This window comes from Parasteatoda tepidariorum, chromosome 4 (assembly GCF_982258835.1).
Source record: "Parasteatoda tepidariorum strain Cologne lab strain chromosome 4, Ptep-v5.0, whole genome shotgun sequence".
Lineage (NCBI taxonomy): Eukaryota > Metazoa > Arthropoda > Arachnida > Araneae > Theridiidae > Parasteatoda > Parasteatoda tepidariorum.
In genome coordinates this window covers 70,646,097-70,663,334 of record NC_141758.1, presented here as the reverse complement: position 1 = coordinate 70,663,334, position 17,238 = coordinate 70,646,097, and the positions used below count along the sequence as shown (strand labels likewise).

Here is a 17,238-nt window from a genome sequence, read left to right as displayed (position 1 = left end):
TTAATTACTGATCATTTAATTACATATGATCTTTCAATACATCTTTTAATTATTCGTATTAACATTCAATTTGCCAATCAGAACTTAATTTTAAAAAAAAGGACACGTTTGTTAAACCACTTTGTAAGATTAATTATATTAAGAGATTTAGAGAAACTAAGTCTATGAGAAACTCACAACTTTTCTATATCAAATTTTTAAAAAAAAATAATTATTTAACTATTTAGTGTAGTTGAAAAATTTAGCCTAAGAACCAGTTATTTGAGAGGAAAAAAACTACACATAATAAACAGAAACAGCAGCAATTTGTAAATGCTGTCATCGATCACGGTAACTGCAAGAAGAGTAATCATCTTCCACTTCACCATAAAATAAAAATAAATCAATCTCAAAAATCCATCAGAATCCGTCTTTGATCTCTTTCGTTTATAAGTCTAGCTTGTTAGTTGTCTACATAATTGATATAAATGATGATGGTGTCTACAGGATTACTTCAAATCGCCTGTCTTTAGACCACAGCTGAAAGCAATCAGATGATGTATCCAATATTTATCGTAAAACTTAGATGAGAAAGAGATGAATGCATTATTTAGAAACTTCTCTGTCATTTAGGTAAGGACGACTTATGATTAATAGAATTTCATAACGGAGCAATTACTCACCCTTTTAATCTAGATATAGTTCTGGAAGTAGAGGACGTTTAATTCGGACAATTCTTTTGTTTCAGAAGTAGGCTGAGTTAAAATGGACTTAAAGTCACAAACGTTCAAACATAAATCATAATTAGTATCATCTAACTAAACATATTTGTTAAGTGAAAACTAAACCTATTTTGGTTGAAGCTGTTTCAATTTTACAGTTGTTGAAAGTACGAAGTAAAAATTGCTTTATTAAAGCGCGTTATTCTCTTTCGTTCTTTATTTATTATATCTCTATAAACAGGTTGTTCCATATTAAAAGCCCTAATTTTAAATTTTTAGATGAAGCTGAAAAATAAACGCATTTAAGGTCTCAGTTTTGCATTTAATAAAATTAACATTAAGAAACATTAATATTAGGTCGCAATCATCCCAACATAAATTATGAATAGTATCATCTATTTAAACATACTGTTAAGCAAAAACAAAACCTGTTCAGATTGAAGCTGTTCCAACTTTACAGTTGTTGAAAGGCTATTACGAGGTAAAAATTACTTTATTAAAGAGTTTTATGCATTTATTTAGTTTTTAAAGAAAATTTTATTTGTTAAATCCGCATTAACCATCCTTATTTTAAATTTTTAGAATACTTTTCAAAGATGAAGTTAAAAAATAAACGCATTAAGGGTCTCAAATTGATACTTTAGTATATTAATATTAAGAAAAAAGCAATACCGTTATCAAAATCTAATAAATAATTCCTGAGGATATCGAGACTGAAAATTGCTTGATAGCTAAAAGAAAAAGCTCGAAGCTAATAGCAGTTATAAGAAACACCTTAAAGTTACAATATGCAATACAAATATCATATATTTGATGTTGTTCATATCTCGTAACAGAGTGATTTGTCAGGTTCCGAGTAGCATTTTGTTTTTCCACACTCAAACAGCAATCTACCATCTGTGAAATGCACAAATTTCTGGGAAGAAATTTATTTTTGGGAAGAATTGTTAAAATATATGTTAAAGGAGTCTATTATGTAATTAACGAATATGTCAATTCGTGAAAGAAGGCAAACTTGGTGAGAGGTACGTTACATCAAGAAGATGGTCATATTACAGTTTCAAACCTTTTTATTACTTTCTAATCTTTCCTTATATAAAATGTAAATAAAATAAATGAAAAAACTAGTAATGTTAATAAAAGTATCTTGCACAATATGCTACTAACTCTACATTTTTCTAAACGTTTATTTAATATGATTGATTATTTATTTATTTTTTAAAAAAAAGATTAATCTAAAATAATATCTTTTACTCTTGTACGAATAATTCCAACAATTTTTTCTATGTAGGATGCACTGTTAGAAATTTTTCGATTAAAATGTTAAATAAAAATTTACTTAATTGTTATTTTACCATACTCTAACAAAATGCCAAATAAACATAAATTAGATGGAATTCAAACTGTTAACTATGAGAAAAATGGTTTATTAACTGATTTCACCTAATACGGTTAAACAACCAGAATTTTCCTTGCAGTTGGGTACATATTATAGCCGATACGGCTGATCTGTAAATCTCATGACCAGCAGAATTGGGGTTCGAGTCCCATTGTTCATACTACTAAATTTCCTCCATTCCTTTCAAGAATGAAGAGTTTCTATTATCCTGCACTCACCAATTTGTGACTCTGGTCCATTAGAGTACGATACTCCTATTTACTCATAGATGACAGCACTATAAAGCTTCAAAACCATCTCCAAGTTCAATTAAATTTTTTTTCTGGTTTTGAAACCATGTGAGTTGTAAACGGTTTCAAAACAGTAAATATAACAAAAATGTTCTTTGTCGTAAACTTATGGTTAATTGGATGGAAAGACTGCTGCCGGTGATTTTACCATAATTTTAGAATGAAAATTCTAACAGTGTAGAAGAAAATATAATTTTTGAAGGTAAATGTTTATTGTATGATTTGTAAAGTTTAAATATTTATTGAAATTTAAGGCACAACATGAGCATACATATGAAAGTTTTGCGAAATAAAAAGTAATGTACCTTCATACACCCAATCTGGTATCCCGTTAAATATGACACCTTCTTCACCAGATTGTGTCAATGCAGTAGGTTTGGCACTCTCTCCATATTCACTTAAGTAATATATATTGTTCCTGTATACATATGCCTGAATAAAAGAATTGTATGACTTACAATTGAATATATAACAATTATTTTAATTTTTATTTGTAATAAAGAGAAAAAAAATAGTTCATGTAATAGCCATTTTTTTGTCAAAATTAACTGAAATTTTTTTAAAAGAGATTTATTGTGCAGTTTTTTTCTTCTTTTTTCTGCTGAAATATTAAAAGCTATCTTTTATGAAGTCTTTTATATAAATTTTTATTTTGAAAAAAAAATTAAGCTAGATTTTTTTTCTTTTCAATTTTCGTTCCAACTAAGAAATTAATGTTTTAAAGAAATCATTATTTTAAAAAACTATACGTCTTTAAATATACTTATATTATAAAAATATTTCTTAGAAAAGTTCTTTAAGTGTACAAAAATAATTTTATATAAAGTAGTTAGCATTGATTTTTTTAAAAATTTTTTTTGTTTATTTGTTTTGACTGTCTTTTTCAACATATTTGAAAAAGTAGATAAATGTAATTAACATCATATTAGATACAGTTGTTTATGTCAATTAACACTGATTTTATCATTAGCACTAACTTAATTAATACTAACTATAAAATTAATTTATCTACAAATAAAATATATAAAGAAGTATAAATCGATGACATTTTAAAACACAAAAGCTTCTCGTAATTCAAGTTACTTTCAATCAATAATAGCTAGCATTTACTTTCGAAAATATTTAACATTGTAATATTAATAAAAGTAAAAAAAAATTTAATACATTTTACAAATATTTAATATATAAAGTATTTAATATTTTTGTTTTTTTTGTTTTGTTATATTTGAAAAAGAAAATGACAGTGGATTTAGTTTTCAGCATTTTGCATAGATATGTTTACGTTTATGATTACTGATTTTAACCCTTGGCAAAATTTAAATTAATGAACACTAAATGTAAATTAATTAATCTCCAAAATAAATATAAGATAAACTTTAAATCACAACTATTTCTTTTATTTTATGTTATTTTTGAATAAAACTTACAAGCTCTTGATATAAGAAAGAAGTGTCTTACTTGAAAACTTCATACGTCTCAAGAATATATAAGTAGAAAATAACAATTGACATGTTTCAAGAGCTCAAAAACAGACTGGCATTTTCAAGACTTCCAGACGTGAATGAAAAAATAAGTAATTTGAAATTTAAAATGTAATTGTTGCCAATAAAAAAATTGGAAAAATAAAGGTTAGAAGCAAAACTAGAAAAACCACAGTGGCTGGGAGAGGCAAATCCTGAGAAAATGCATTTCCACGCGCTATGGAGAGTTAGTGAGGGGATAATGTTCATAAAAAAGGAATCAGCATTTATATGAATAAAACAAGATTCTAAGGCATCAAGATAAGCTGATGTGACTGAAGTGAAATAATTTTGGAGAGTAGGCATTCATGTGTGGAAGTCTTCAAAATGGACGCTTATTTTTGAGTACTTGAAGTATGTCGACTGGGATTTCTTATTTATATAATTTTGAAGCGAGTAGAGCTTTTAATCAAGTAATGTACTACTGCTTTAGTTTTCTGGGATTATTTTATTTAATACGATGTGTTTTTATAGCATATACTTTAGTCTTATTTTACTATAGATAATATTATCTTAAAATTAATTTTAAAAGGAAAATTATCTGACTAATAACAAGTCTAAAAAAGTAGAACAAGTATATTACCATTTGACTACCCGTACTTCCCCACGCAACATACTGAAAGACTGCATTGGGCATATCACTTAAGAAAGGCTGCAATTCTCTGAAAAGAAATATTCAGAATTTATCAGGAATGTTTTCATTACCGTAAAATATATATTCCGCATAAAAATAGAAATATTTCGATACAGCTAAGAAATATTTGAAAAATCACAATTATAGGGAATATTTAGATTTTGTTAGAAACATTTGCGCTAAACAATTCAATATTATAATACGCTATAGCTATATCTATAGCTATATAGCTGTAGCTTTAATGAATTTGGCACTTTTTCAAAAGTTTTATTACCTTATTTAAAGAATTAATTTAAGATACGCCCTAAATTTACAAACTGCTTCGAAAATTATCTAATTATGCATGTTATTTTATAATTTAAATATAAATCAGTGAATAAGCAAAAAATTAATTAAAATTATGAATTAATTTTCTCTCTTTAATTATGAATTAATAAATATTTAATACTTTTAAATAGTATTATATGTAAGACTTACTCAGTTTCAACAATGAAGACTTTGTACTGAGCGGTGAAGGAATGTTTAAATACCTGCGAAAGATAAAACACGTCAAAATTAAATTATTTTAACATTTAAAATTAGAGAAAATTCAAACATTTCAATTTTTAAAAACATATAACAGTAAGAAAAGAGTTCAAATAGTGCAGAATAAAATTAGAGAAATTATTAATTAAATTCAAATAATTGAAAAGCTTTTAGAGTTGATGAAAATTGAAGTAATAGTAATTGTTCGCCTAGTAATATAGAACGAGAATATTAACTGTAATTACACACTAACTCATATAAAGCAAAGTATATATATTAAAATTTAAGTTAGAATTTTCTTAAATCTTATCTTTTGTTTCGATTTTATTTATTAGCATTGTAAATTATCCTTTATAACAGATATACAATATCCTTATAACAGATATACAATTCTTTTAGTTATACCCATTATTATTTTATGGCGTATTTAAGTATGTTTTATGATAGTATGGCTTAGATAAATTAAATCTCAAACTCCTTTCAGCTCAAAATATTTGCATGGGATTTTACTTTTAATTTATTTTATAATTACAGGTCTTAATGTATATTTTAGAACAAAAGTATTTATATTAAAGGTCGAAAATTAATATTAAGCTGAGAAAAACGAAGATTCTGAGAAAACTTGATAAATCGTATATAAAGAATACAGGTGCAAAACGCATCAAATAATCGCTTTTCAATTCTTTTGTATTTTTTTCCCATTAATAAAGTAAGTTTAAATTATTTGTGCTCCCTATTTTCTTGACAGTTATTAATAGGAATTCGATAGCATTATTTCATTACTTAAATATTCTTTTTTAAAATTTTTGACGAGAGTTTTAAAACTATATAAATTAAGGGTGGCTTTATAGAACACCTTTCATACAAATTCAAAAATTGTTTTTCTTACACCTTTAGCAGTTATCTGAGAAATAAAAAGTACAGCGAAATGTAGCTTTCTAATAAAAAAGGAATTAATTCTTCAGTAGAAATGTGGCGGAAAAGGAAAGAGAACCAATAAGCAAAATTAAAAATTTATAAATAGAAAGAACTGAAAATAAAAAGATTGTCGGATGTTGGAAAGATAGATAAAAGCCCTATTTTATGTCTTCATTACTATTTAATGACAAAGTAAGCACTGGTTTGCAAAACTCATAACAAGAGTTGCAAACAGGAAAATGAGATAAAAGTTTTGGTTGGTACACAGTAAATAAAATATTATTTTTACTTTAAAAAGTAAGTAAATAATCACATTTTTAATTAAGACAAAAGTATAAATGAAAAGGACAATTCTACTAAAAATAAAGAAATGAAAATAAAGGAATAATAAAGGAATAGTTGTATTACGATTTAGCCGATTTATACCAAAAATGTAGCGCATTGTACTTGTCAAACTGATAAAATATAACGCTGTTCTTTTCGGATGTTTTAGTATGTAAAAACTTTATTAAACGGAGTTAATCTGTCTCAAAAAGAAAAGGAAACAAAAACATTTTGTTGATTCATCGTAATATGAAAAAAAATATGTGTTGATTTTTTTTTCATTGTCAGCATCTAAACAAGATATTGCAACAGTTTTTTTTCACAGAATATTTGCATATGCATGTTTACACTGTGACAACTTTTAATACATTTCTGTGGCAGAAATTATTCAAAAAAAATATGAACTAAAAATTTTTAATTTCTTAAAAAGTTTCATAATTTTTGAGTAAAAATCGTTCATAATTAATAATGTATTCCTGTTAATGCTGAAACATTTTTACAGCATACAACTGATATAATCTGAAATATACCCAAAAATTTCAAAGTGATATCTTAAGTAGTTTATTAGAAAAGGTACATTGAGGTCAGGTTCAGCATTGTTGATACTCCCCTTAAACTCTGATTATTCTACAGACTCCCCTTGATTTAGTATCATCACTACAATATTTTTTGAATGCTTCTTATCATTCATTTAAATATTCTTGTATAAATATGATACAAATTGAATATAAGTATATAATATAGCATATAAATATGATACAAATTGAATATAAGTATATAATATAGCATGTAAATATGATACAAATTGAATATAAGTATATGATATATCATATAAATATGATACAAATTAAATATAAGTATATAATATACCATATAAATATGATACAAATTGATTTATAAATTAATTCATATCATATTTATATGCCAATTTTAGTAGATATCGCGCAATTAGATCTTATTATTTTGCTTTCTTAGTTCAAGTATATTGTTTTTTCAATGCATCTGTAACCCAAGCTGTACTCATATTTCGACTAGTTATTTTTTGTAGACCAATTTAGAGTTTTTTTTAAAAAGTCTTTTTACAGAATTCTTATTTTACACGTAAAAAGAGATACTTTTCTACTTAACTTTTCAAACATATTGTTTAGTTCGAATATATTATTTTTTAACTGTTTCTGTAACCCAAGCTTTGCACAACTTAGGGTTTTAGGGTAAGATCAATTTAGGGATTTTTTTAAAAGATTTTTTACCAAATTAAAACATTTTTATACGAAAAGTAAGATGGGTATATTTTTACTGAACTCAATAACTTGAAAACAAATATGAAAAACTATGGTTTAAAAAAACCGAACCTTATTACGTACAGTTTAGTCTTCGCATTTCGTTTTTATGTGAATTTATTTCATAAAAAGTTTTGGCTTGGCATATTTTGACTTAAATATTAAAAGTATAATGGTTTTTGTACGTAATTTTTGATTAGTTATTAAATCAGATATTTTGGTTAAACATAAAAAGTATAATGTTATCTGTTCTTAATTACTTTTTAATAAATGTTTAATAATAATTTTTAAATGATAAGCAATTTCTAAAAAACAAACCTTTATTTATTATTTTGTGATTATTTAAAATATGATGAAGTTAATATTATGATGACGTAACAAACTTCAGTATAGATTTTATTTTGAACAGAGCAGAGAAAATGAATTAAAGAAGGTAAAAAAAAACATCTTTTGACACTATAATAGGAAAAATTGAGAAAAATTTTATATTCCAAACAAGTTTTACTTTTATATAGTTTAAATTACAAGCAATCATATCATATTTGTGCTAACAAAGAGTAACATAGGTCATTAAATAGAATAACACTGTAAGCAATATATTAAGCACTCAATATTTAACTATTTTTACAAGATTATATAATTTCACATGAAATATAAAATTCAATTTCGTAGTTTTTAAACAAAATAAAATATCTTAGAATCAATGAAGTGGTCACTTAAATAAAATCAGTCTATAAAAAACCGTTTATAGCAAGCGTTGAGTTGAAAATTTTATTTTATATATTTAATTTTGAACAAAAGCTATACATTGGATTTACTAAGGAAAAAAATGTTTTTTATGATATCCTATTTAATTGTATTCGCAGCAGAAACAATTGTATCTCATAATCTAAAACACTTTGGCATTTGAATAGTTTAAAAATAGAATCAATAATTTACGCTTTCAACCATTAACATGTGTTTGCTAGTAGAATATCACTATAAATATAACACTAAATAATTTAATTATTTTTCCAAGATTATATGTCTTTAAACAAAACCCAAAACTTCAATTTGAAACAATACATAATATCTAAAGCCAATAAAATGGTCTCTCAAATAAAACCATTCGGCAACTTTAAACCGTTTACGTCTTAAACGACGACTGGAAAATTCCATTATAAGAAAACTTTAATATCTGTTGTTGAAGGATTTGTACAAAAAGGGATAAAATTCTTCAGGGAATAACTAATGCAATCGAATTTTATGGTGTTCTTAGAAATATAAAAGAGAGCTTTTCTTATGAAATATAAAACGTTTTTTTTCCCTTCTAAACCGAAAACACTCTTAAATTATTGTATATCGAATCTTAGAAGAAACATTCGAAATTGAATTAAACCTTGGGAAGTTAATTCAATTCTTTTGGTGCTTGCAATTGCGTTTAGAATTATAAAATATTTTTGAAGAAACGTATTAGTAGCTTTATTTTATTACTTCGCGAAAATCAGAAGTAAATTAATATTTATCTATAAAATAATTTATTTAAAAAGTTTTACAGCTTTATGTTAATAGATATAGTTCTAATTTTTGGAACCATTTTTTTAATACCATTATTCATAGCTAAATATTGAACTTTTAGTTAATAAAATGTACGTTTAGATTAGTGTATATTATTAGCTGAAGTATGTAAGAAAAGTGCACTTGTATTAGTATTGAAACATTTTACTTTTAAACTGTTTCAGTGCCTTGCATGTGAGGCAAAGCCATTATTTTAAACTATATATGTCATTCCTGGGCTTTAGAATGAAGGAATATTAATTAGTATTTATTTAACTTTTTCAAAAGATGCCAATTTGGCGACATTTTTGCACAGTGACGAATACTATCAAAATTACCAATATTTTTACGAATATTTTTATGACGAATATTAACCTATGGCTAATTAATTTTGGGCTAATTAAATTTGTGTAAGTGTTTAAAAAGTTTCAGTAGTTTTTCAGCAATTTTTGTAAAACTTTGTTTCATTAGTTCAGAAAAATGGGAAATGTTTTGTCCACTGTCGAATTCTAACCATTATGATATGCTAACTAAAAATGCTATTTTTAAATTTTTGCTGTCTTATTACATGTATATTTGATTTTTTTTAATTATTTTTCTATCCAAATAAAATTAAAATTAAAGATTGAACGTTTTATAAAATGTACTGTTATGAAATAGGAGAAAAAATGTAGTTTTTAAACTATGAGGCTTAATTTTATTTTAAACATTTAAGCGCAAGTAAATTTACAGTATTTTGTCTATAAAGTTTTTTATTAGATGTGTAGACTTATAGCTGACATCCATTTTATATATTAATATGTATTAATAATTTTTTCCAAACAGAAAAGAGTCCAAAATTAGCGGACGTAAAGTATTAGAAACGATTGGAAACAAACTAGATGTTGAGAAGCTGATTCAATTCTCTGGTTCTCACATTTTTGAAAGCAGTACAGACATGTGACCTGAAAACATTCTTGGAATCGCATTTGAGCTTAAAATTATGAAACAATTTCTTAGAACTTTTTTTGCAAATTTATTTCATTATTGGCAACAAAAATTAGAAATAGGTATATGCTGTTAATCATTAGCTAACAATATTAGAGGCTATTAATAAATCCTTACTGCTCTATTTTTTTCGATGTATATTTTAAAAGTGTTCGAAATTTTCTCCAATCTATTTCTAAAATCTAGAAGAGAGGTTGAACGTTTAGCTTTCAAAATAATAAGTTTTTTTTTAGTGAGCAAAATATTTTAAATTATAAAGCTTATTTTTACTTATTAAGCTTATTTATCAAGATTATTTTTATTAAGCTTATTTAAAGAAGAAATATAACTGCAGCATTTAGTTTAAAAAGCATTTTAAAATTAATGTAATTTTTTTTTGAAAAAATATGCATTATAAAAATATGTTTGCCAAACGCTATATTTAGCTGAGAAAAAAAATTTCTGAAATTCTATACATTTTCTCGCTACACATATTTTTCTGCACACGTAAAAATGCTTAAAGTTATTCTTATATTTTGTTAAATTTTTATATTTAAAATAACAAGTCTTACCTGTTCATGATCATGTGATAATAAGACGAATTTGCGATCTGGAGATATGCTATAGGATTGTATATTGAGCGGTTTCTGGAAAACAGAACAAAAAATTAACATACGTTAATTCAACAAAAAAATAAAAAAAAATTGCTGTCAATATAAGTTACTTTGAACATTACAGAAAATTAATTCAGTGGTTATAGCAAAAAGCAATCCCAAACACACATTATAGACCACATTTGTTTTAATATGTTTATATTTAAGTTTCATACTTCATTTTTTTACTCATTGATAGAAACATAGCTCATCAAGGAATATTCAAGCTCATCAAGGCTCATCAAGGAAATACAGTAGGAACTGAACGTGGTTCGGATAATAAAAAGTTCGGATAACTGGAAAGTTGTTTAAAATCTAGTTTAAATGATTATTATTTATACACTAACTTCCCCCCACACTTTTTCCATGTTTAGGGGACTAGCAGTACGATCTAAAATAGCTCTATTTAAAAGTTTTTTTTGTTTTTTTTTTTCAATTTTTCAATATTTTTTTTAAAACTTTTTTTCATTTTGAATTTTTTTTATCAAATTTCAGCTTTTTATAATTTTTTTGTCAATTACTGATTTTAACGCATTTTTCTTTATTTTCCATTGCAAAAAAATCCAGCAAAGACTTTTGCTTCAAAGATGACGCTCTTTTTTGAGCAGCCATATCCCTCATTCCTTTTAAATAAATCAACTGAACTGGATCAACATCATTTTGACGTTCTAGCCAATTCATTGCAATATCTAATAAATTGCATGCTTCTATGTGATAAGGTCCATTATGTTGAACTTGATCTTCCTCTTCGTCTGTGGAGAACCGATATTCATTCAAAATTTCAGTAACAATTTCATCATCATTTGAAATTTGAAATCGTGGAATGTTTTCAGTGTCTCGACACCAGTATTCTATTTCTTATGCTGCATAACCTGGCATCTTTTCATCCGGAAGATCTACTAGTTAAGAAATTTAAAATTTTTTTTTGACAAGTTAAAAAGTATTCTAAACTTTAAAAAAAAAACGAATTCAGACAAAGTTCGGATAATTGGACGCTCGGATAATAAGGGTTCGGATAATCGGCCCTCTACAGTACATTTAAAACAGTTATGCATAACTCGGTAACGTAATACGTGCATTGCATAAATGACTGACCAACCAGATTGCTGCGCGGTCAATGTGTTTGTCTGCTAAGCCAATGGTAGTGGGGTCGAATCCCTTTTGAAGCATGAATGTCTCTCTCTTTCTGTGGGCTTGTATCCTGTTGTATAATAATGTATAAATCTGCCTCACCCTGTGAATGGGCATCTGTGACAGTGTTGCGTGGGTTATGTTCGCCACCATGACTGAGGTTCATGGATGAATTGTTTAATAAATGATTTTGAAGTATGTTGCTTTAAGCTGCATGAATAAAAGTTTGGTGATAACTCAAAGTTATTTAGCGCTAATTTTTAATTTTTAATGTTTCAAAACGCGAAAAATACAAGAAAACCTATTTTTCTTAAATGAATTCATTGATTTTTCTTTTATTATTCATTATTTTTACTAATAATGTTAATATATTTGTTGTATTCCGTTATTTGCAATCAGATTTTTTTAAACTTACATCAAACTTTAAACATTTTAATAAATAAATTGAGAAATGCTATTTTATTGTTACTAAATGTATAATTACTTATATTCCGTTTTAATATTATTGAATTATGATACAAATATTTAACAAAATGTTTTTTTGAATTATAATTATTTCGAAAACGCTCAAACGATTCTAAAATTAGGAGAAAGTGTAAGGAATAAGAAGGAAGAAAAGCATTTCGATTTAATAAAGAATTACTTACAGCTGAAACTTCATGAAATGAAACATAAAAAGTTATATGCAATGAAGCATGTCATAAATAATTTATTAGTACACATTAAAATTAATATTTAAATGCTTTTAACCACCAGTATGTTCTTGTTTGAGTGTCACGATTTTATTCAATAATATTGACAAAATAGTTTTTTTTTTAAATAAACAAATTTGTAGTTTTACTTATTATACTCTTGGTTTTTTAATACATTTTTGTTCTATACCAGAGAAAATTTAAAGCAAGAAAAAGGCTTTTAAAAATGCTTCTCAATTAAAAATTTTGGAAAATTCTTGCACTTACATTTGATATGAGAACTTTTAGTTCTAGTTTTCGATTCTTTAATAATGTACAAGTTCACTGTCTTCACAAACTATTCACTTTTATGGTAAAATTTACTCCCATTTTATAAAAGATTTAAAGCAAGTAAGAAAAGAAAGAGTATAATTGCATAAGAAAATAATTTCATAATGACAATACTTTTTGTTTAATTTTCTAACTTTCAAAGATGATGAAATAATTCGTTGTCGTTTAATTACTATATTTTTCGGTAGAAATGTCTAAACAGTATTACTTCATGCATTGTGTGTAAATTTATTCTTCATTAAAAAACAAAATTGTTATTTATCATATTAATTCAAATGTGCAGAGAAAATATGGTTCCAGGAAAAATACCACATCCTTTATTGAAAGAAGATTTTCTAAGCTATGTTTTGAAAGCAAAACCTATTACCGATCTCCAATAACCAATTCAAACTTGAATTGCCTTTCACAAATTACTTTAAAACCAACTGTCGCCAAATTCTAAAACTTCTTATCAAACACTGCTGGAGAAAGTTTCAAAGTTAGGCGGTAAATTGAAAGATTTCTGTCTATTTAACGTAATCACTTTCTACTAGGAATATATAAGGACCTATTTTCATGCTACCAGCTGCAAGTAAAACGATCATTATTTTCACAAGCAAATCCTACTGATAAGTTGTTCGCCAAAATCAGGTCATTGGCGTAGAATAGTCCTTCGGCGATCGATACAGAATTGTGCTCATCACAACGGGAATCAGAAGCTTTGTTCAGCGTAATAGGTGTAAATAAACAGTCCGGTAAATACATTTGGAAGAATGAGATTTCTAAATCACCTTGCCAACTTTTATGATCATGTTACTTACAAAGAGCTTAGCTATGCATTTGACATGGTAAAAATAATCACTAAGAACAGCAATAGAATAATAATTCTAGATTACGCTTCTTATAACTATCTATTTGCTTATATAATATTTTTACTTTCAGATTATTTTTAGCAAAATTTACAAATAAAAATATATACTCACTCTAAGATTTTTGATATACGAGCAGAAGAGAAATAGCAAATAAAAATAAATAAATAAAGGCTTAATTTGAAAATTCAAACGATTTCAGAATAAAGCAGATGAGATTATTTTTACTTAGTTTGTAGCTGTTTAGCATAGAATAAATTTTACACAGAAGAGAAAACGGAGCTTGTACGAGAACGTAATCATGCTATGATTTTCTATAATTTTAAAGCGGGATTAAAGCATGAAGAATGCTTTCAACAACTACAATTAGCATTTGGAAATTCTAGCTACCTAATTCTATGTCTAATTTCTTGCTATTTTTTAATATTTAAAAGAATTTACGTGCACGTCGTTTTCGTTCCGAAAAAGAACGCGATTATAAATGCATTTCTCTCACTGATTCCAGGAAATGAATGGTTTGAGGCATTTAATTTTTAGAAAATTTGTCTACAACAGTGCATTGATAATAGAGAAGACTACTTTCAAAACTATTAAACTTTCATAAGTACAGCTTTAAAAACCTAGGTGTATCTCAAAACTTTCAGAGTGATATTCGCCATATAAAAAATGTATTAATAAATTATCTGGTAAATACAGTATAAATAAACTTTTACAATTATTATGCAAAGATTCCAGCAGTACTTTTGGTGTAATAAAATAAAACTATAATACTTACTACTATCAGTAAGCAGATTAGTTAAACTAAATTACGTTTTAAAAATCTTCTTTTTCAAAAAATTTTTTAAAAAAAAATTTGGAAAAATTTAATTTTAAAATATTGTAAAACAAAGCATTGCAATCATATCAAGAATATTTAGTTCTTAAAAATATATTCATTTTACCTTAAAACCAGCTATTAACAACTCATCAATATAATGAGTATATTAAACGTTCAGATGCTAACTTTTCCATCATATAAAAAATTTTAAATAAAGATTTTTTCATTTTTTCAGCCTGAAAACTTAACTTTCTTTCTCACTTTAAAATGGTTTTCTTTGTTGTTTGAATCTAATTCAGAAAACAAAGAAACTACTGATTCAGTTATTGAAGCAAAGTTCATGAGTAAATTTACCTAACTCTCAAAGATTTGCCATGGTTAGCCCAATGTAAAGTCACTTGCTTCACTACTGTTTGTAAAACCGGAGAATTGTTTGGAATTTTAACTATGCAAGATATTACTAGAAATGAACTTTCTAGATTTAAAATTAGATCTTTAGTATAGAAACTGAAATTTAAAAAACTAGTCTAATTCTGAAAAAAAAAACATTTATAAAAACAGATTTAAAGGATTAACTAGCCATAAACAAGTTTTATTACTGCATTATAATGCTTCTATGATTGTTCTTTGAATTTTTCTGAATTAATTGAGTAATATTTATATCTGAATAATTATTTCATAATATAAAGGTTATGAAGGAAGTCAAAAAGAAGTTAATTGAAGTGAAAAGTTAAATTGAAAAATAATAAAATTAAATTGATAAATGTATTTGATTTAATACTAAGCAGATTTATACTTATCTAGAGTTTTGGGATAAGAGTTTCTTCCAAAATTTTTACTTTATACAGTCTTAAGAAAATTATTTTTTTCGACAGAACATTTTAGGGAAAACTTTGCTGGAGCAGATCAAAAAATATAACTTACAGAAAATTGAATAATGAGTGAATTTTATAATTGGCTGCAAAAAATTCCAGAAATGCATTAATAGCTCCCGATATCAGAAGCATCGAAATCATAATTTTGATTAAAGGGTGCTAGTTTTAGTCCCACGAAGAAAAAATTCTTGTAAAATTTCTGTACTGAATGGTAAAGACATTTTTCAAAAGGAAAAAAAAGCATAATTCTAGTAATAAAGCCAAAATATAATATGTTTCTGCCATTCATTTAGCAGTTTTTCTGTTCATGTAGTAACAATTTACCGGAATTTCTTACTTTCAAAGTCATAGTTCTTATAGTAAAAAGTAAAGAAAAACTGAAAAATGAATTCAACTGAATAAAAGATTTTCATGTCATGCTCTAAAATATCATGATAAATTACCACATTTATCAAATCTTACCAGATATTATAAAGCAATATTTGATTGTTAATTTTACCAAATCACTCCCAAAGCGCTTCGATAAAAATTACCGGGCATTTTGGTGTTCTCATAAAGCACGGAAACACGGAAAGTCTTACTCTATTATGGTAGTTTTGATCATATATTTTCGCGTTTCTCAGTCTTAAAAGTGATGTGCAAAGGTGATTCTACAAATACAGCACATTTTACTTTAAGGGGAACAAAATTTTGATCAAACTTTTTTCATGAAACTCTTAGGATTATATTTTAAAGATTCTCACGATATTTGGAGCGTGAGTAAAGAATTCAAATGATTGGAATAAAGTACTTTGATTCAGAGATACGGAACTTTATGTGCCTAATTTAGCAGAAAAAATCGATATAAAAATCTGTACAAAAGTTACAGAATATTTAAAATTTGACATAATAAGGAATTCAAATGATTGGAATAAAGTACTTTGATTCAGAGATACGGAACTTTATGTGCCTAATTTAGCAGAAAAAATCAATATAAAAATTTGTACAAAAGTTAAAGAATATTTAAAATTTGACATAATAAGGAATTCAAATGATTGGAATAAAGTACTTTGATTCAGAGATACGGAACTTTATGTGCCTAATTTAGCAGAAAAAATCGATATAAAAATCTGTACAAAAGTTACAGAATATTTAAAATTTGACATAATAAGGAATTCAAATGATTGGAATAAAGTACTTTGATTCAGAGATACGGAACTTTATGTGCCTAATTTAGCAGAAAAAATCGATATAAAAATCTGTACAAAAGTTACAGAATATTTAAAATTTGACATAATAAGGAATTCAAATGATTGGAATAAAGTACTTTGATTCAGAGATACGGAACTTTATGTGCCTAATTTAGCAGAAAAAATCAATATAAAAATTTGTACAAAAGTTAAAGAATATTTAAAATTTGACATAATAAGGAATTCAAATGATTGAAATAAAGTACTTTGATTCAGAGATACGGTACTTCATGAGCCTAATTTAGCAGAAAAAATCATTTTAAAAATCTGTACAAAAGTTAAAGAATATTTAAAATTCGACAGCACTGTAAAAAAATTCCGGATCAAATTAAGGTAAAAAAGTAATGGCACTTAGGATACCTGTACGTTTTACCGCAAAAAATATTTTTTTACTTTAAAACTTTGAGGAACAAAATAATGTCATAAACCGTGATTTTTACAGAATTTATAGTCAAATCACTGAAAAAGTTATTAAATAATTAGTTCTGCAAGGATGTTCGTAGGGGAAAAATGAGAGCTACACCTCACTTTTAGCGTTGACAGCTCTCAATATAGTTCTAATAGATGACT

At 26.0% G+C, this 17,238-nt stretch overlaps 1 protein-coding gene across 4 annotated transcripts in view; it reads right to left on the bottom strand.

Annotated features, from left to right (window-relative positions):
• Positions 1-17,238, bottom strand: part of LOC107449074 (inactive dipeptidyl peptidase 10-like) — a 551,160-nt gene that overhangs the window by 21,334 nt on the left and 512,588 nt on the right. For all 4 annotated transcript variants that reach the window (XM_087161345.1, XM_087161348.1, XM_087161346.1 and 1 more), the window contains exons 5-8: positions 10,666-10,740; positions 5,022-5,074; positions 4,494-4,572; positions 2,696-2,822 (exon numbers count right to left, since the gene is read on the bottom strand). In XM_087161345.1, coding sequence (XP_087017471.1) covers positions 2,696-2,822; positions 4,494-4,572; positions 5,022-5,074; positions 10,666-10,740 — 334 coding nt within the window. The remainder of the gene's footprint in view (positions 1-2,695; positions 2,823-4,493; positions 4,573-5,021; positions 5,075-10,665; positions 10,741-17,238) is intronic.